Here is a 21,592-nt window from a genome sequence, read left to right on the forward strand (position 1 = left end):
AGCTCACCTGAAAATCTCTTCCTCTCCTAGACATGGCACATAACAGGTTCTTCATTTTTTTTTTTTACTGAATAAATGTACAAGTTGCTAGAGAAGGGGATTTCTGTATTTTTCTTGCTGCACATTTGCATATAGCACATAACCTTATTCATTTTCCAAACAAATATTTCGTATATGCTCTGATGACTCAGGCTTATCCACTCAGTGTAGTGGGGCGGGGGGGGGGGGAAATGAGTAGACAGGAAATGACAAAACAATACAATAAACACTACATGGGTTTTAAGAAACACTGAGGAAGAACTGCTGGAAGCTCTCCAAAGGAGAGAGATGGCCCATGAAGAAATATAGCACATTAGGCAGAACACTGAAGTGAAAATGTGCAGAACAACACCTATAGTAGAAGGCACAACACATACAAGAACATATAGGGTTATATAGCCAACAGCTCCAACTACATTAGGCTACAAAGTGTCAGGAAGAAAGTTGTAGGCTGAGTGAAGGCTGGTGACCAAGACCATGCATTGAGACTCTTGCCTGCTATTCTAAGTACAGTAGCCCCCTCCTATCCATCTGGATATGTCTGGTACCTAAAACCATTGATGGTGTCAAGTTCTATTGCTATTGCTTGGATATGTAGTACCCCTCAGATTCATGTTCAAGTCCTGGTCCTAGATTGGTTCAATCACTGAAAGTGGACAGACTTAGAAGGCCTATTCTCTAAACAACGGCTCTATCTTTTGGTGCATTCGTAATCTTGTGGCATTATCAGGAGGGGTTGAAAATCAAGAGGTGCTGCCTAGTCTGGGAAAGTACGTCAATGAAGATGTGCTATGGAAAGACATACCTTGACCCTAACCCCATCTTTGTATGCATGCGTGTGCATGTGTGGATGTGGATGTGCATGTATATGTATGCATTTTTCTCCATGTGTGTTCTTCCTGATAGAATTCTTAAACTTACTTTCTTTCTGCTTCCTGATTGTCATAAAGTGAGCAGCCTCTGCTAGATTCTCCTACTGTTGTGACAGTCAGCTTTGCCTTAGGCTCAAAGCAGTGAAAGTAAGTGACATCTTTGAAACTGTGCATTAGAATAAATCATTCCCCCCTTCAGTTGCTTTTCTCAGGGATTTTGTCTTAGTGATGTAAAGAACACATGTATATATGCCATGTTCATTCCCTATACATGCATCTATGTTGACGGTTTATGGGGTGTGGAAGTTGGCTCAGCACTTAAGAGCTCTGCCAGTGGATGAGTCTGGTTCCCAGCACCCACAGTGGCCTCTAATTCTAGCTCCAGAGGACCTGATGTCCTATGTGGTCTCTACAAGCATACACATATCCATGTGACATATGATCCCACAGACACATATACCTGAATAAAATTAATCTTTTTAAAACATTTCATTTATAAATTATACCCTAAGAGAGAATCAATAATAATTAGTAGAATAATTATGTCAATATAATGCAACAAAATCACTTAAAACTTATGAATTGTGGACTTGAAGAATTTTGTGTGCAATCATTTTACAACATGGTTAACTATAGATATTTGAAACAGAATATTAAACCTTGGATGAGGGAAACTACTGTAGAGAGTTAAGCTTTTAAGACCGAATGGCAAATGACAAACTTGCAGGGATCTGGCCTACAGATGTGTACAGCTATCCTTGCGACATTTTTCTTTCGCATTTAAAGGCTAGCGTTTTAATAACTGAAATAACTGGGGCTATCTCATGGGCCATCTATTTTTGTCTTGGCTGGGAAGACAGCTCAGTGGGTAGAGTACTTGGCAAGCAAGTTTGTATCGCCAGTGCACACATAAAGAAGGGGAGGAAGCAGGCATGTGTAACCCCAGTGCTCTCACAGCAAGGGAGGGGTGGGGATGGCCACAGGATGTTCACAGGTTATGCCAGTGTTTCCCTCCCACGCAAGATTCCTCTCCATACCAGTTCTCTTGCCCTCATCTCCTCCAACTGTGGCCATAAAACAACTCACAAATATAAAATGGGGCAACAGAAGAGAAGACTTCATTGGGGCAATAGTGGAAGAGCAGACAAGATTTCCCAAGATAGATATGGAGGGATTCTCTCCCTCTCCCTCTCCCTCTCCCTCCCCCCACCTCTCTCTCTCTCTCTCTCTCTCTCACACACACACACACACACACACACACACACACACACACCAGGGTCTCACTGTGTGGCCTAGCCTTTAGTTGTAATGCTCCTGCTGCAGCCTCCCAAGTGTTTGCATTATTGATATAAATTACTACATCAGCTGGGTCCTCTAAAGATGCTCCAATATTGCACAGCCAGGACCCCATGGCTATTACTGCCAGCATCTGAGTAGTTGTTTCTGTTGAACAGGGGTTTTGCAGGAAGTGCCAACACTTGGTATTAGAACCTTTATACCTTAAGCCCACACTGTTAACTCAGGGCATGGTCAATGCCTGACATAAGGAATGTATCATGAAACCGTAAAATGAACATATTTGTAGCACAGCCTCATTCTAGAATGTCCTTCCCTCTGTCTTGCAGCTCTTCTACCACTGCCTCCATGAACTTCCCTTCATTTCCTGCATCTCCCCTCCCCCCACCTTCACAGCTCTGGCTTGTTCTGTGGCTGCAAGGGAAGGAAATGAGGGCAACCAGAATGCAGAGTCTTGGGATGGGGGAAGCACTGGAAGGACTGGAGTTGGATGATGGGAGAAGGGGGCTATCTGGGGTTTGAGCATCGTCATGTGTCATGTGTGTATTCAAGGGGAGGGTGCACAAATGGCTCAGTGAAAAATAAAGAACCAAAACTCTGGGGAATCTCAAAGTGTAAACACACAGTGACTTCGTCAGACAATGAACAAACCCTTTCAATTAATCAAAATCTGCAAGTCCCACGCTGCCAGAAGAAACCCAAGTGTATGCATGTGGAACATAACTGAAGGATTAGAACACAGTACAGGTTTTTCTTGCTTGCACCTTTGTCTCTTTATTTTCTGGTCTTCTTTCCTTTTCTTGCTGTCTCTTCACCACCTGTACTGTGCCCGGGTTGGGACAATTCAGGCAGCGCCTTACAAAGGTTTTGAAAGAATTGTCTGAGTACCTTTAGTGGAATTGCACCAGTGGCCCCCAAGAGACTCTCGATCAACCAGAACAACTGCCTGTAAAGACCTCGGTAGTACTTTGGGTCAAAGAGTTAGCTTAGGTCAAGGTACATGCTCCCTTGATGCACAGGGACTGAATAAACTCTGCAATCTCTGTGGCACTTCAACTATTTTTATTCTTTGAAGGCTTGGGTTCTATGACTCAGACCAAGTCTAGATAGGCCTTCCAACAGACTGAGGTTTCATGAAAGCACAGGCCAAGGTAAGGATTGTTCGTCCTTCCATTGTGGAGGCCCCTGCTGAGTCACACAATAAGTTCTGCTTCCACTCATGAGCTCAGGTGCTCTGTGGTAGCAAGAAAATTGCAGGGGCTCATTCTCTAAAAGGGTTAATGGGTTGTGTGACCAAAGTCACTGCCTCTATTTGCCTTTTGTGTATGACAGAGATGGTGTGTGTGTGTGTATGTCCCTGGCTGGCCTAGCACTTACTATGTAGACCAGGCTGGCCTTGAACTCACAGAGATCTGACTGTTTCTGTATCCTGAGTGCTAGAACCAAACACATGTGCCACCATGCCCAGCTCCTTTTGCCTTTTGAGTTTCTCCAACTTTTCAGTTCTCAGGGAGCAGAGAGTTAGGAAACAGTCACGAGATAGGGCAAGGCCTTTTCCCTTTCTTTCACACAGGCCCTTGGTTATAATTAACTAAATGGTGTGACTTCATGGAATGCAACTATGAAGTGATTGGGCCATTTGGGAGTCTTGTGACATGTATAGATTTCTGTATTTGCATGGTACCTTAGGACAAAGTGGAAATAAGACAGCTAATTTACAATGAGAGTCTGTCATTACTTGGGGGGAAAAAAGCAGACAAAAGAAACAATTCAGAAAGACTCCAATGGGCTGAGTCAGCTCCAACTTATCCCAGCTTTCCTCTCGGAACTCCTGTCTATCAAATTCTTTTTGCTCCCTATTACCTGACTTCCCACTGGCATCCTTCCTGTTGGCTCCTCAGCTCTGTTCTCCCCCCTCCTCTTTCTCTCACTCAGGCCTTTTTCACCTTTTAATCATCACCCAGACCCTCTGTAGATACCTAAATTTTATAGAGATAAAAGAAAGTCTTTATAATTTATTAACTCACTCACTATTAAATCTAACATTAATTTTAGGGACTGATGTAAACCAACTTTAGAGGAATATTTATATTAATGTTAACACCCTAACAACAATCTACACCTTCTTTTATTAAGGACCTGAGGTCGTAAATACCAGAGGCAATTTAGAAGCAGAGTGGGCTGTCAGACCAAACTCATTTGTAATTTGTGACGAAAGCGTTGAGTCCAGCACTCTCTAGTCAGTATCTCACGGACAGAATAGTAAACATAAAAAACAACATGTAATAAATGTATGTTATTAAAAAGACAGCCTGAGGAAAACAATAAGTCCTACACAAATGCCACACAGATGGAGATAGCTACTTGCAGAGAGGAGATACTAGACCTACAACTCTACTGCTTTGACAATAAACCAGATTTTTTTTTACTTGAGACAGGATCTCACTGTGTAGCCTTGGCTGTCCTGGACTGGCTATGTAGACCAGCTGGCCTTGAACTCACAGAAATCCACCTGCCTCTGCCTCCTGAATGGAGTGATTAAAGGTGTGCAAGGAAAACCATCTCCATTCATAAATGATCAGCTGATGGAGACATTAGTAGACTAAAGCACACTCTTCACCATCAACTCCCCCTAGTTTCCCTATTATAAGACATCTCAGTAGTAATTTCAGGGGTGGGCTCACCAATGAAAGGCGCCTTCTACTCTTCAATCCTTAATTTCCAGTCCTTGCTGCTTCCGCATGGACTCAGGACCTCTCAAACTCTCATGGCTCCATACACCATTTTTGTTAGTTTAAGCATTTTATTTCATTTCTGATTCCAAACGCTTTCTTCAATTTTTAAATTGTAATTTATTGTAATTTATTCAGATTACATCACGATTGTCCCCTCAGTTGTATAATCCCGCTCCCACCCCCCTCCCTCTTCCACGCTATCCCCCTCCCATAGACAGAAGGGGACTTCCTCCCCTACCATATGACCACAGCCTATCAGCTCTCATCTGGATAGCCTGCATCCCCTTCCTCTGCATGCCTGCCCGGACTCCCCACCAAGGGGAATGATCAAAACAGGGGCACCAGAGTTCATGTCAGAGACAGTCCAAGCTCTCCCCACAACCATGGAGAATGAGCTGTCCATTGGCTAGATCTGAATGGGGGGGTCTAGATTTACTGCATGCACTGTCCTTGATTGGTGCAACAGTTTTTGCAGGCCCCCCTGGGTCCAGATCCTCTAGCTTTGATGGTCTCCTGTGGAGCTTCGGACCCCTCCGGGTCCTTCCATCTCCCAACTCAGCATTTAGCCCAGAGTCCGGCTGTGAGTCTCAACATGTATCCCAATCCCCTGCTGGGTAGAGTCTCTCAGAGGACATCTATGTTGGGCCAATATTCACTTATGAGTGAGTATATACCATGCATGTCTTTCTGAGTCTTGGTTACCTCACTCTAGTTCCATCCATTTGCCTGAAAATTCAAATTTTCCTTGTTTTTGATAGCTGAGTAGTATTCCACTGTGTAAATGCACCACAATTTCTTTATCCATTCTTCAGTTGAGGGACTTCTAGGCTGTTTCCAGATTCAGGCTATTTCGAATAAAGCTGCTATGAACATAGTTGAGCAAATGCCCTTGTTATATGGTGGAGCATCTTTCAGGTATATGCCCAGGAGTGGTATAGCTGGGTCTTGAGGTAGATAGATGCCCAATTTTCTGAGAAAGCACCAGATTGATTTCCGAAGTGGTTGTACTAGTTTGCATTCCCACCAGCAATGGAGGAGTGTTCCCCTTTCTCCTCATTCTTGCCAGCATGCTGTCACTTGAGATTTTTATTTCAGCCATTCTGAAAGATCAATTCTCAACTTCATATGGAAAAACAAAAACCCCAAAATATCTAAAACAATCCTGTACAGTAAAAGCTCTTCTGGAGGAATCTCCATCCCTGATCTCAAGCTGTATTATAGAACGACAGTAATAAAAAATGACATAGTACTGGCATAGAAATAGGCTGGTTGATCAATGGACCACACACACCTATGGCCACTTGAGTTTTGACAAAGAAACCAAAACCATATAATGGAAAAAAGATAACATCTTCAACAAATGGTGCTGGTCTAATGGATGTCTACTTGTAGAAAAACGCAAATAGATCCCATATTTATCACCCAGCACAAAACTAAAGTTCAAATGGATTAAATACCTCAACATAAACCAGGTGGTAGTGGCACATACCTTTACTCCCAGCACTCAGGAGGTAGAGGGAGGCGGATTTCTGTGGGTTCGAGGCCAGCATGGTCTACAGAGCAAGTTCCAGGACAGCCAGGGCTAACAGAGAATATAAAATAAACAAAAACAAAACAACAACAACAACAACAAAAAACCAAAAAACCTCAACATAAAATCAGACACACTAAATGTGTTAGAAGAAAAAGTGGGGAAGAGCCTTGAGCTCATTGGTGCAGGAGACAACTTCCTGAACAGAACACCAACAGCCCAGGCTTTAAGATCAACAATTAATAAATGGGACCTTATGAAACTGAAAAGCTTCTGTAAGGCAAAGGATACTGTTAACAGAACAAAATGACAGCCTACAGACTGGGAAAAGGTCTTCCCCGGCCCTACATCTGACAAAGGGCTAATATTCAAAATATTTTTTTAAAAAACTCCAGAAATTAACCACCAAACCAAATAACCCAATGGGGGAAAAAATGGGATACAGAGCTAAACAGAGAATTCTCAACAGAGGATTCTTGAATGGCTGAAAAACACTTAAAGAAATATTCAACATCCTTCGTCATCAGGGAAATGCAAATCAAAATGACTCTGAGATTCCATCTTACACCCATCAGAATGATTCTAACCTCTTTAAGCCTGCATGTCATCTGTAAAATCTGGTTCACAGTGCTGTCTTGTTTGGTTGTCATAGGACTGAATACATACACACTTAGCCATGTATCAAAACGTGGCTTGGTTAAGTGCACTTGATATTATTGCAGAGGACCCAAGTTCAGTTCTGAGTATCCACAGAAATCACAACCATCTGTAACTACAGTTCCAGGGTACTCCACACCAGCACCTGGCATCTTTGGACACTGGGCATAAACATCATGCCCTTATTGCATGTAGGCAAAACACTCATACAGATAAAGTAAACAAATAAACCTTGGTGCTGGAAATATGGCTCAGAAGTTAAGTGCACTTGTTCTTGAAGATGATCCAGGTTCAGTTTGCAGTATCAACATGGTAAATCATAACTCTATTAACTCTAGTTCCAAGGAATTCAATGGCCCTCTATTGGCCTCCATGGGCACCAGGCATGCAAGTGGCACACAGACATGATTGCAAGGAAAACACTCATACACATACATCTTTTAAAAAATGTAGGCACTTGTACAAGCGAATGCTATGTATACACACAGATTCTAGCAGAGGCTGTGTAAGCACTCGCCCCCGCTCATTTTCGCTGGAACATTTTTATTCTTCAGCGTCAGTCTCTCACAAGATGTGCCTAAGGGAGGTTTATACTGAGTAGATGAAGACAAAATGAATTCTTTGCTTTGACTCTCTGAATGAGATGGGATAGCAAATTAAATGTTAAGTGTACACAATACTGAGAGTTACTATTTACAAAACGTAAAAGTTCCAGACTAGATATCACAAGTCTAATGGGGAACTGTCTAAGCACCAGAAAATAGTCAATATTTGTATATGGCATAAAGTTGAAAATGTTGACTCCTTAGTTCTCTAGGACCATAGTTTAGCGAGAGGCAGAGATGGCCAATGCTGTTTTTAAAAGAAAGGTCAATTTTCACAATGTGGCATCTGGATCAAATACAGGTTAAGCCCAGAATGGGGACAGAAAACCTTTTGACACCATGGGCAAAAGCCAAGTTCCAAAGATGAACCAGAGAAAACCTTTCCACAAAACGTGAGCATCTTCCACATTAGACAACTAATTCCACTCATGACTAGCCAATTCGGTTTTTTTCTTAAATATTGTTTGAGTCTTTATAGCAGCTTGTCTGGTGAGGACAAGAATGCTGTGCTAGGTTGGACTTTTTTTGCTAGAACAAGCTCCAGTTGTGTCCCACAGCTTTGTGCACCTGCTAGAGTGCTGCCTTCAATCTAGACGTCATCTTATGGTGGTGTCCCTGAACTTCAGTGCTCCCCGCCCCATTTTACTTCCCAAAGCACAGCTTCTGTTACTGCCATGTTAGGGACAACTGAATATTTAGTCCACACCTCTGCTATTTTTGTTTAATATATATTGGTCCTGAATAGCCTTACTTACTACATCTATCACCAAGAATCAATCGGAGACCATTTTAATCCTTACAAGATCACTTACTTGTACCTAGTATTAATCCGTGTTTACACTGCTAGCTCCAATAATTTACTTTATGCTTCTATATGTTTGCATAGTCATGAATTTAATGTATAGAATCACATTAACATGGGGCCTTTTGCATCTGGCTTATTTCACTTAACGTCATTAACATGAGCTTCATCTGACGCTGTGACACGTGTTACTACTTATTACTTCTTAAGTTGTCAACAATTTGCTTGCATGTGAATGAGTATGTTTCTGTGCCTTATATGTGGAGGTCACAGGACAACTTGCAGGAGGTAGTCAGTTTTGTCTTTCCATCATGTGGGCTCTGGGGATCAAATTCAGGTAGTCAGCCTTGGAGGCATACTGTGCATTCTTGAGCCCCTGATTCTCCCCTCAACTTTGCAACCGTATTCTAAACTTCAAGTTTTTTGGAGCCTCTACTTAACAGACCTGATCTAAACCTCTTAAGACTTTATCTTTTTAAAAAAATTTAACAATATATATTTATAGATATCTTCTAGATCAGTACATTCAGTTCTTAGTTTGTTTCTTCTTCACAAACAGAAGAACTCTTACAATAGTATAGACTTTCTAAAATAAATACTATTAAAATAGAGCTTCAAATAAATATTTTTTTTACAAAGGAAACCTTCTATGGAACTTTTGTGGTGGGGTGAAAAGGGGCTACAGTTGAGGGGAAATGAAACAGAAATGAGGTGGAGTGGGCACCGAGCACAGCTCTACTGCTGCTAACGAGAAGTCAACCATAGGATGCCAAGAGAAAGCAAGCTAAGAAACAGCACAGCCACCCACAACAAAAATGCTAACACAGGATTGACATCTACCAATATGGAACAGGGAGGGCAAGGAACTACTCACCAAATGCAAAAACCAGGAGTCCGGCGGAAGTCCTGGATGGTCTAGTAAATTGCACAGTGCAAATTTGTGTGGCACTCACACCTCAGACACTTCTTGGAACAGCACTGGAGCGCACGCTGCTTCAAAGAGATGGGTACCTGGGTTCTGGCCTGACCAACTTTCTGTGTGTTGCCTTTTTGGGGTTGTGCTTTAGCTTGGCCCCATCAATACAGAATAGACTAGTGCAAAGAACCTCTCACATCACAAGGATGTTTCCTATCGTGTCAGCTGTAAAGGGCCCAAGGTAACAGTACAGACTGCTCTTTGCTCCCTTCCAGTTGGCTTAGGGAGCCTTGATTGTATCTTGGAAGGCTTTGCTAACCTAGACCCACATGAGAGTGCTGGCTTTTCCCCACAATGGGAAAACCAAGTAGCCAAGGTACTTTAGATAATGTCCAGGATGCCATCGTCAGCTCCAGGCACAACTGCTACCCACTCTAAGTCTTGATGCGGGGATCAGCTGGCACCTTTGAAGAGATGCAACTTTGCCAAGCAAGCCAGTATCACTAGCAAACAAGTCAAAAATGGCTACAGAAATGTTCTGTTTCTGAGTGCCTGTTCACTAGCCTAGGAAGGGGGTGAAGGCCCTATAGGCAAACTACAACCTTTTGTGTGTGTTCTTTCCCATGGGTAGGTGTTTGCCGAGAAGCAAGAGAAAAAACAACAGAGCTGAGGAAAAGCAAGGATGCTTCCTTCACTCCTTCCCTTTACCCCTGAGCAAGTGGGCCCCAAGGTAAACGCCTGGGGGAGGAGGAGTTCTGTAGACGTCACTAGCAAGCCAAAAACAATAAGGAAGGGGGGCAAGAAAAAGCAAACCAAAAGCCATAAAAATCCATGATTACAGCTATGTATATCAAATCAGGATTAAGGAGGGGTTGCCAGGATACAGGATCTGTGAGGCAGAGGGTCAGTGTGTGTATGTGAGAGTCACATGCCCATGTGCGCATACATGGCTTATGTAACTCAGTTGTCCACAGAGGTGTGGAAACCAAGATCACCAAAGTGCAACTGGCCACTGCATCAACTGTCCTGTGGAGAGAAATTGAGGGAGGGACCCTTGGCAAAGCTCCCAGGCTTTTTAGAAAGAGTGCATGTGTGCCCTATCATTTTGGGGGTTTCCCTCCACATACCTCATCTGAGGAAAACACCTTCAGCCCCTTCAGTAAGCTTCTAATACATTCAATTAGTATAAGTGGTTGGCAGAATGATTTTTGTCTTCCATCTTTCCTTCCGATCTGTGCAAGAATATTGCAACTGTGGCAAGGGCAGCTATATGGATCAGCCATAGCGAATGAAGATGCAGTACTTGATACTTGCCCTTTACAAGCCAGTAAATGTTACATAAATAAAGCTGAAAATAAAACCCTCCCTTCCTCCAATCAATAAATACCTATGGCTACAATTAACTTATTCCAAATCATAAGGTGTTGCTACTACTAGTTTCCAAGGTGAGGGTGGGGTAAATCCTTGAGAAAGATCATTAAGTATACTCCACTCACCAGCTCCCTGGGGTACCTCTTCTGACCCAGGCCATTTCTTGAACCATAGGCAGGGATGGGGACAAAACATACCACACAAAGCAAAAAACCCCATACAACAGCTAGGGGCAGGACCAGAGACACTATAGCTTTTTGCATGCCACAGGTATCTATCCACTGGACATGCTATACACTTTGAGTCCTTTAGCACCGTGAGAGAAAGAGTTGCTACATCTTTGGAGGCTGTTGGGAGGGGAATGTGTATGCGTGCTGCACACAAAAGTGGGGCTCAAACGCAGTAGCCCCTGGAAAATCATTCCCCGCCCTCTCTGGGCTCTTCTGACTTCCCCACAGGGGCCTCCTAACACTAAAATAGACTCTGTTCATCATCTCTCTATTTACATAAAGACAGACAGACGCAGCACTATACACAAGAAGCTATGACATCAGGCAGCAGACTCAGAAGAAAACCCGACCGCAGCTCAGCTCAACTGTCATTCTGTCGATGGGAGGTGCGGTCTCTTCTTTGCCATTCTTCATGGGCAAGGGAATTATGCTCCTTGAGGTGGCATGCCCCCAGATTTTGAAATCAGCCCTTCCTGGGGGGTGGCCCAAAAGAAAGCAAATTGTCATTAGTATTGTTTAAACACCATTAGCATCTAGCTTAATTAAACATCACGACTGGATCCAGGGATCCCAGCCTCAGACTCATGGGCAAAATAATAATTTGGTCTCGCTTGTGTCACCCTGGCCCTTCTTAACCCCGCAAGTTTCTGCAAATAATCGGAGTAAAGAGAGCTCAGGACACATAGCAGGCGGGCCAGCTGGTGTCTCGGTTAAGAACGGGAAGGTAGCTGGATGAGTGGACACCCCCCAAGCTCGTGATTGAAGCTAGGACGAACACACTGCCCAGTGGCTCCTTATCCGGCCTGTGGCTCGAGGGAAAGTTCGGCTCACTGGTGCCTTTGTTCTCAGCCATCAAGTACATACAGCAGGAATTGCTACGGTGTATCTTCCCAAGAGGCCAAGGCCAATGGGCATGGACAGAGGAGGAAGAGATAGAAGTCAAGGCTGAGAGAGTCTTCCTTGAGGTATCTCGTCTTCCATTAGCTGTTCCTCTCTGGCTGGAGGCTCCAGCAGGAGCTAGAGACAATGGCAAAATTGGAGGGAGCAGTTGAGAGGAGTGGCTGGGAAGGCCATCGAGTGGCTGAACTTCCACATGGGTGTCCACATCTGTGTTCCATCTTCTGAAATAGGAAAAAAATGACTGCTAACCACCATACCCTGGCACTGTCACTGCTGCTTGACATAAAGTTTCAAGACCATGAAACCACCCCCCAAAGTACATCTTCATCTTTTGGGGGACTCAAGATTGGGTGGTGGTATTCTCTGACTGCTTCTTCCCAATCTAGGGTTTAGGAGAGGAGAGGGCAGGTGAGCAAGGTCAGCCTCAGGAGACGGGCAGGAGGGACCACGTTTCCAAAGGCGGTGCTGAGTTTTCATCCAAAGTGTCAGAAAGGCTTGTCGGACCTGCTGGCCTTGGTGTCCCCGCTGGCCTCCTCGCAGATGTCGCTGTTTGTATGCTTGCAACGGCAACCAGGACGTCTCAGGCGGTCATAGCCACGCTGGGCCAGCTTGACACAGCCTGTGGCTGGCAGGTAACACAGCAGACAGGGCAGCACCAAAGAGAGGGCACCCATGATGGACCAGCGGGCACCGCAGTTGGAGTGGGAGCAGGAGCAGGGATGGTCAGCGCTGGAGCCCTCATCATCCTCATTAGTGCAGTGGTAGAAGACCCCCTTCACCAGGCACATGCACGTGCCGTAGTTGACCAGGGTTTTGGCAGAGCACTGGCATTCCTGGTTGCAGACCCAGCAGGAGGGCAACGTCTGAGGGGACGTACATTCCTTGCACTTACACTTCCCACAGGCCTCACACAGCAAGACGTGCTTGTCTAGCTCTGGTGGAGTTGCTGGGCCCTTGAGGTCAGGTGGATTACGGTGGACCACCTTGGGCTGGAGGCGCACAACCCTGGGTGAAGCCTGCTCAGCTATAGTTGGTGGAGCCACGTGGTCTAGGAGCCTCTGGTCTAAGGAAGTGTTGCCGTTGCTGAAGGAGACCCAGTGGTGAGTAATATCTTCGTCACAGCAGGCAGGTGTAGGACGCAGCTCTGGGGCTCTACCCCGGGTCTGCTTGGGACCCACGGCAGGGGCCAGGTTAGGGTTGTCTATGTAGTCATTCTTCGCATGGCTGGGCTTCATCTGGTCAATGGGTAAGATGGTGCCTGGGTGTTGGAGCTGGCTGTGGGGCACCTGGCTATCAAGTTGGGGTCGTACCATGACTGAGCTGGGAGCCAAAGGGACAATGTTCTTCTGTGGGATATAGGGCTCCATGAGGATGGAGGTCTTGGACTGCACCAAGAGACAGGCTTCTAGGGGCCTTTCAGGAGCTGCAGAGTCACAAGTCTGTGTAAATCCCTGAACCCGAGTGGGTCAGTCGCTGTTGAACTCGCAGACGTCTGTCAGAGAAGCTGGCAGGGCTCCCTGGGTCCTGCAGTGTCAGCTCCGAGCTGTCAGCTATAAAGGGACATAAAGTTTGTAAGTGGTGTGTGTGCGTGTTTGAGAGAGGTCTTTCTATGGAACCCAGTCTGTCCAAGAACACAAGGTCCTCCTCCCTCTGCCTCTTGAATGCAAGGGCTACAGACATGTACCCCATGCCCAGCTCCTTCTGTGATCTTAATCATGTCACTACCTTCTCTTAACCCTGAGTCGCTTCCTATCAGAATGGAGAGTTGGCTTTTCACAGACTACTTATTTCTGAGTATCCTAACATTGACACTGCTGCCTTTCGAGGTAGTATAACTCTGTTAGGCAGGAGAGGGGGGATATCCTGTACACTGGCTGATGTTTTGCGATATGCTAGTCTCAGCCCACTGGAAGCAAGCCTGAATTAATGACAGCCAAAATAACTGTCCATCACCAAATGTCTTTGTGGAGAAGGAATAAAATGACCCGCAGTTGATAACTGCTTATCTGCCCAATCTTTGGTGATGAACCTCACAGGGTTATTAGGATTCAAGTGCATGGTAAAGGTATAGATTAGAGCCCATATCTGAAAGTCTATCAGCAGAACATAATTGCTGACACCAAGAGCTTGGATAAGTTTATCCAGCCTGGTGTTGAGCATAAGAAGAAAACACTAGAGACAATTGGGTTTTAAAAGGAAGCCAAGTAAGAATTCAGAGAACTAGGACTTCAAATAGCAATTCAAATGTCACTACCATTAGCCATATGCCAGTGGTGGTGCTAAACGCTTTACAAGCATCGCCTCTCATTCAATACCAAGCAAAACTTTATAATGTGGGCATTATCATTCCATTTTACTGAGGGGAAAACTGAGGCTCAAACTCATAAGTCTAACCTGACCAAGTCTATGCTAATAATTGTTAGCAGTGACAGGATTCAAAGTCCAATTTGTTGGCGTTTGCAGTTAAAATACTTGTTGCAAAGAAACCTCACTGTCCTGGGATCCAAGGGATGGGGGAATACAATGGAGAATAGAGCAAAACCTAGTACAATATCATATTCAGCCCAACAGTTTGTTGAAGGGCACCGAAGTACAAAAGCATTCAGTCCTTTTGCAGCAAGGCTATCTTATCTTGGAAGACCTTGGAAAGGACAACTTGAGGGGGAGCTAGAAGCTCAGACCAGGTGGAGAACAAATGGGAACACAGGGAAAACAGAAAGAGTGAATGCAGCTATTCAAAACGTTCAGATGTGAAAAGACAGACTGAGATGAGGCTAGAGGGGAGGGTAGAAGATTCTAGTATCTAGGGAGGCTATGGCTGGCTTGCTTTCTCCCCCCCCACCTCTTTCCTTTTCTTTCTTTAAAGCAAGTTATCTTATGGCCTCCCATTCCTTTGTTTATTTTCCCTTTTATTGAAAATAGATTTTCCCTCACATAACATATCTTGATTATGGTTTTCTCTCCCTCCTCACCTCGCCTCTCATCTGGAGTCACCCCTGTTCTGTATCTCCTGAGAGACATAAACAGACTTCTATGGGATAATATAAAATAAAATAAAACAAAATAAATAAAATATAAGAGCAAAGAAAAACAAACACACTGAAATTGGGCAAAATACACAAACACAAGGAAAAGAGCCCAAGAAAAGGCAAAAAAAAAAAAAAAAAAAAAAATCAGAGACCCGCTTGTTCACCTGCTTAGGAATTCCAAAAAACAAACAAACAACAACAACAAAAAGCTAAACTGGAATATGTAGACAATAGGTAGACAAAGTAGGGTTAAAAAGAGAGAAGAGAAGAAAATAAATAAAATAAAGATTAAAATAATAAGTTTTTTTTTAAGTGAGAAAGAAGGAAGAAGAGAGGAGGAGAACTTCCAAAGTTGGCTGCGCACTGCTAGGCATGCAGCTCACCCTTAAGAGTACTTTGTTTCCTCAGTGAGACTCCCTGGGTGGAGGAAAGTAAATGTTCCATTGCAAGTAGTTATCAGTTGGAGAGAGCTTCTGGGTTAGGGATGGGGGCTTGTGTCCACTTTGTCTTTCAGCTCTAGGGTCCCACCTGGTCCAGATCCACAGGCACTGTGCATGCTGCCTCTGTCTCTGGGCACTCATATGCAAATCAATCCTATTGACTGAGTGGGCCTTGTTTTCTGGGTGCCCTCCATCTCTCTCTAGCTCCTACACTTTTCCCACCTGGTCTTCTGTAGGGAGCCCTGAGGGGGAGGGATTTGATGGAGACTTTCCTTTTAAAACTGAGTGTTCCAAGGTCTCGCACTGTCCGTGATGTCTGACTGTGTGGGTCTCTGTATTTGTTCTCATCTGCTGCAGGAGGAAGCTTCTCTGATGATGGATGAGCAAGGCACTGATCTATGAGTATGAGGCTGCTTTCTTATTGCAAAACTTGTGTGTTTAGTGTAGAAGAGTCATAAGATATTCAGGAACTAGGCTATAACCCAGACCAGAACAATCAGTGGTAACATTTTGGCATTTATCTCTAGGGCCTGTCATTGTATTATCCAAACAATACACGCAGTTTTTCCAAAACTGGAATCAAACCATACATACTTCTAACTTGTTTCTGAATTAAAACATATTATAGGAGCTGGAGATGTGGCTCAGCGGTTAAGAGCACTAGCTGTTCTTCCAGAGGACCTGGGTTCAATTTCCAGCACCCACATGGCAGCTCACAACTGTCTCCAGTTCAAGGGAATCCGACAGTCTCACAAAGCCATGCACATGCAGGCAAAACACCAATGCACATAAGCAAAAAAATAAATAAACTGTATGAAAACAATATTATAAATGCTACTTAATGTTAACACATGTGCTCTATAAACATCATTCTAATAACTGTTTACTATCCCTAGGGTTGTAGCAAAGCATCGTTTCTTACATTGTCAGCACCTGTGCTCTTCTTTCTCCTCCCTTTCTCTTCTCTTCCTCTCCCTTCTGCTACTTTACTCTCCTTTTTCCCCACCCCCACCCCCATAAAGCTGTTGTGCAGTGGGAACATAAGTAATTCAAAGTGGGCTTGTGAATGTCAGAGAAATATTTGTTTGAAAGGAAATGTTATTGGTTTAGGCTGAATGAGACTGGAACACATTTATGTCTCTCTCTCTCTCTCTCTCTCTCTCTCTCTCTCTCTCTCTGTGTGTGTGTGTGTGTGTGTGTGTGTGTGTGTGTGTGTGTATGTGTTGTGCATGTGTACATCAGATACAACAATAAACATGGAGCAAAGGAAAAGTTGAAAATATAGCTGGGGAGCAGGCAGGGTTGTTAAACGGTACCACAAGCTTAAGAAGGGAGATATGGAGCACAGATGCCATGGCTAAATTTACGTTGCTAATTTTGTAAAGATGGATTATGTTGGCTGGAAGGAAGTTGCACTTACTTATAGCCTCTATATCTAGAGGTAAGTGGGAGTGCAGGTGATATGTTTGTTGAACGATGTGGAGTGGAGGATTTGGGGCGATGAGGGAATCACTTAAATGGCTTCTGGGGTGAACAGAAGACAGTGTTAGCAATGGAAACAGGGTTCCAAGGTAGTGTTGAAAGCTGAAAGCCCTGCCGAGACTAAAGCCAATTTCTATGTATAGATGGTAGAATTTTTGATACGAACTAAATGTGGATTTTTGCTATTTTGTAAATGAAATGCATAGACCAGAGGCAAGGCTATTGGAAATAATGGGAAGGTAGTTGTTAGAGCTGAAAAGAATTTGTTTGGTTGATTTTTTCTTTTGTTTGTTTTGTTTTGAGTCTCGATGTGTAGCCCTGCATGGCCTGAAACTCACCATTTACACTAGGCTCACCTTAAACTCATGGCTATCCTCCCACCTCATCCTTTCAAGTGCTGAACCTATGTGACACCAGGCTTGGCTAGAGATGGAACAAGCCACTGCCCTTCCAGCATGTTCAGGGAAGGTTTCCCACAGTTTGAAACACAAGATAGCCAAGTGAGCCAAGAGAAACTGAAACAGCCATTTGTTTGAAACTCACAGATATTGGAAAGCAACTAAACTAGGGTTTGGGGAGCAAGAAAGAGAGATATGCACAAGAAAAACCAAAACAACCAAGGCTTGGAGCTGGAGAGAGAGCTCAGCAGTTAAGAGCACTGGCTACTGTTTCTGAAGACCCAGGTCCAATGCCTAGCACCCAGGCAGTCTAAGTCTGTCTGTAACAGACAGAGATTTGGTACCCTCTTCTGGCCTCTACAAGCACTGCATGCAGATGAAGCACAGAAAAACATTCAATCACATAAAATAAAAATAAAGGTTTTGGTGGCACATGCCTTTAATCCCAGCACTCGGGAGGCAGAGGCAGGTGGATTGCTGTGAGTTCCAGGCCAGCCTGGTCTACAAAGCGAGTCCAGGACAGCCAGGGCTACACAGAGAAACCCTGTCTCAAAAAAAAAAAGGTTCAAAAAAAAAAACCAGCCCCTGCCTGCCCCTTATCCAGAGTCACTGCCACCCTGAGAGTTCTTTTTCCTTTCTTAATAAACTGTCTCTATGTCTCTCACCCTACCCCGTGTCTCTGGTACAGTTCTTTGCCCTGGAACCTAAGGACCTGGAAATCTCAGCAGATGCCACCTGGACTCAGATCTATGACTATGACAGAAGCTCACAAATAACAGAAAACTGCAGAGACTAGTCTACCAAGTAGTGACCACTTCAGATGACAGTGACTCTGGATCCAAGGCAGGTAAGGGTTAGAGATATTAAAAATGTATCAAAAGAAAATACTAGCATTGGGAATGACATGTGAAAACTAAGTGGAAGGGCTGCAATCTTAAGGTGCATCCTGCAGCTGGTACCACACTGCAAGTGCCAAGAGTTTTCTAAGAGGTCTATACAGCACGGACAGCTTCCTTATCTATTGACTTGCTCCTCAGTCTACTTCCCGGCCTTCAATTTTCCCCACCAGGTTCTCTTACCAGTTCAAGGTCCCAAACAGCACCTGTTGCAGTTGATACACACTATCATCCCAACTACACGGGAGCCTGGGCAATACAATGAGACCCTAAAGGACAGAGGAATAGAGTGAAGGAAAGAAAGGAAAAAAGAGAGAAAAACACAAAGGCTTGGGATATAGTTCAGTGGGAGTGTCTTCTAAACAATGGCAAGGCCCTGGGCTTGATTCCTCGGCATCACAAAAACAAACAAACAAACAAAAAAACCCCTCAAGGCTACTATGTGGTGAGGGTAACTGAGCACTAACACCTAACCTCTGATTTGGTTAAGAAATTAGTCCCTGGTTGGTCCCTAAGGCTCTAGATCATACACAGCAAGGAGGCTCTGTTGATGAGAATTGGGAGGGGAAGGAAAGTCCAAATTGGAGGAGGTGATGAGAATGCACTTACCTGGGGAAACAGGCTTCTGTCCTAAATGAGCCTCCAAATCTGGAGTATGGGAGTGGCGTCTGCAGACAGGTCCGGCTTCTCCTATCCCAGAACAAAACCCTGCAGCAGGAATAAGAAGGCAAGGTGAATAGGAATGGAATTTAAGTAAGAAAATGGCACTCCTGGGAATGGAGCAAACTAGTCAGCTGGGGGAAAAAATCTATGAGCTCAAAAGCTCTGGGCTAGGAGTCGTATGGCCCCTTTGGTTATTTACACAGCATCGAAGTCTGTCTCCCAAGGCCCCCTCCTCCTGTTTCTGGCTCACATTTAACTCTCAGAATTTGTTCAAGGATGTTTTTCAGCTGGTAACAGTTAATCTCCCACACACGGTGGTGGTGGTTCGACTTCTGAGGAAACAGACATCACCTGCTCTCTCACAAGTCTATTCCTCATCCCACACTTGCGATCTAAACAAAAAACATGTTTCTCTCTCCTTCACTTCTCATTATGTATATGTCTTTCCCACAAGTCTGATAAAAGAAGCCTGTACAATCTGCCAAATGATAATCATTCCTTTGATGTGTGTTCTTTAATTGGTATACTAAAAAGCAATATCCAGAATAAGAAAACTTAAATTCTTTATATTTTTTCTTTTCTTGGGACAGGGTCTAAAAGTTGCTGTGTAGCCCTTGCAGATTAAGTCTGTCAATTTCTTTCCTAAAAGACCCTACTGAGAATTTTTCTTGGTATTATAATGAATCTAGAGAAAAATGTGGGGAAAATGGAAACCTTAATTTTAGTGAGGTGTGGTGAGGGATGCCTGTAATCCCAGTACTCAGGAGAAAGACGCTGGCTTTAAATTCCAGGCCAGCTTGGACTAGAGTGAATTCAACAGTAGCCTTGGCTACATAGATAGTCTTAGCACTGTAGGTATTTGATGGGATTATTTATCAGAAATAAAATTATTAGAAATGAAACTGATTATCTAGGAGTTTTCCTAGTGGAATCTTGATTGTATTCTAAAGCTCTTAGAATTGTGACTATATTTTTAAAATTTATATATTTTTCCTTTTTAAAAAACATTATTTTTACATATGCACTAATATTATTAAACAAATATACAATAAACCTATAGCAAGAAGAGCCAAAATTATATTTTAATGTCCTATCTCATTAGCTTTGTTGTCCGCTATTAGTATTCTTTCATGTATTCAGAAAAGCCTATTGGTGTGTTTCCTATGGGGTTTTTATTAGATTCATTGAGTTTGTCATTTTTAACATTTCTCTTTTTTTTTTTTAAATCTCAGATTCTTTGCTGAACTTCTCTCCTATGCCACTGACTTTTTCATTAGCACTGAATTTTCTTATCCATTTTGCTAACTTTTTGTATGCTGCTGCCTTTCATCTACAGGCCCTGGATTGATTTCTTCCTTAAATTTGTTTTGGATTTTATTTAATGCTATGGGTGTGTATGTTTTGCCCGAATGTTTGTCTGTGCACCATGTGCTTGCCTGGTACACAGAGGTCCAAACAGGGCTTGGGATCCTGTGCAACTAGAGTGATGGATGACTGTGAGCCACCATATGTGTGGCTAGGAAACAAACCTGAGTCCTCTACAAGAGCAAAGAGTGCTCTTAACCACTGATCTATCTCTCTAGCCCTTTATTTCCTTTATTTAATCTTTGTATCCTTTAGATATCAAAGATCATTTTTAGCAGTAAACTTCTGAGACCTTCATCTGGCATTTTATTTATCTCAGTTCCTTTGAATTCAACAGTTAAGGAGTTACGGTATTTTCAAGGAGTCATGTTGCTTTGATTTTTCATGCTCACAATATTTCTGTGTTCTAATTTGTGTATATCTTAGTTTGGATCTGTCTTTCAGTGTTATTAGGAGGGCTTTCTTAGTGGGTGCCATTGTCTTGAGGGCTTAATCCCCAGTACCACTCAGAGAGGAAAAAACCCTTCTGTGACAGCAATGATAGAAAACCATGAAAGATATAAAAATGCACTTAATTTATTAAACTAAATAACACATCACCAGTGACCACAAAATGAAAGTGACAGAACTAATGTGGTGTAATCTGAAGTTACAAATGATGTAGGCTAAATGTAGAAATGGTAAATGGAAAGGGACAGGGAAAAAAAAAGAAAAACAGAAGATACTAGGTGAAATAAATTAAAGATAAAAAGAAGAGGAGAGGAGAAGATTATAAAGGAGAAGAGAAAATAGTGTGAAATTTCAAGAGAAACACAAAAAATCCAATAATGAGAAAGTTTGTCATTGAAATTATGTAAGTATATGTAAGTAGGCGAAGAATAAAAAGTAGAAAGATGAAAAATTTAACAACAGTAAAATAAGCCAGGTGGTGGTGGCGCACGCCTTTAATCCTAGCACTAGGGAGGCAGAGGCAGGCGGATTGCTGTGAGTTCACAGCCAGCCTGGTCTATAAAGTGAGTCCAGGATAGCCAAGGCTACACAGAGAGACCCTATCTCGATAACCAAACCAAAACAATAGCAACAACAAAAAACCCCTGCAAAACAAAGTCAAGATATTACTAATGATAAAGTTGAAGGGAAAATGGAGGAGGAAACACATGGAACAGAAGAGAAAAAAATTGTCTGATTATGAAAAACGTGTTCACAAAACTGGATATATGAATGATGGGGAATAAAAAGTAAAAAAAAAAAATAAGTATTTTATTGTTAAAAACATGACAAAGTGAAAAGGTTAGTAACATATAGAAAAAAGGGGAAACACAAGATATAAAACAAGAAAAAAGTGGAGCTGGAGTGATGGCTCAG

General features: G+C 43.2%; 1 protein-coding gene across 6 annotated transcripts in view; it reads right to left on the reverse strand.

Annotated features, from left to right (window-relative positions):
- LOC311602343 (protein sprouty homolog 4-like) overlaps positions 1–21,592 on the reverse strand; it is a 107,776-nt gene that overhangs the window by 32,983 nt on the left and 53,201 nt on the right. For 4 of the 6 annotated variants that reach the window (XM_084790274.1, XM_084790275.1, XM_084790276.1 and 1 more), the window contains 2 exons: positions 18,809–18,907; positions 10,282–13,504 (listed from right to left, as the gene is read on the reverse strand). In XM_084790274.1, the coding sequence (XP_084646400.1) occupies positions 12,440–13,321 (882 nt within the window). In that variant the 5' untranslated portion in view covers positions 13,322–13,504; positions 18,809–18,907 and the 3' untranslated portion in view covers positions 10,282–12,439. Of the gene's footprint in view, positions 1–10,281; positions 13,505–18,382; positions 18,593–18,808; positions 18,908–21,592 lie in introns of those variants that run through there. The other 2 variants (XR_014780728.1, XM_084790278.1) reach the window with 2 other exon arrangements.

The sequence above is a fragment of the Acomys minous genome (genome assembly GCF_964271855.1).
Source record: "Acomys minous genome assembly, chromosome: 7".
Taxonomy (NCBI): domain Eukaryota; kingdom Metazoa; phylum Chordata; class Mammalia; order Rodentia; family Muridae; genus Acomys; species Acomys minous.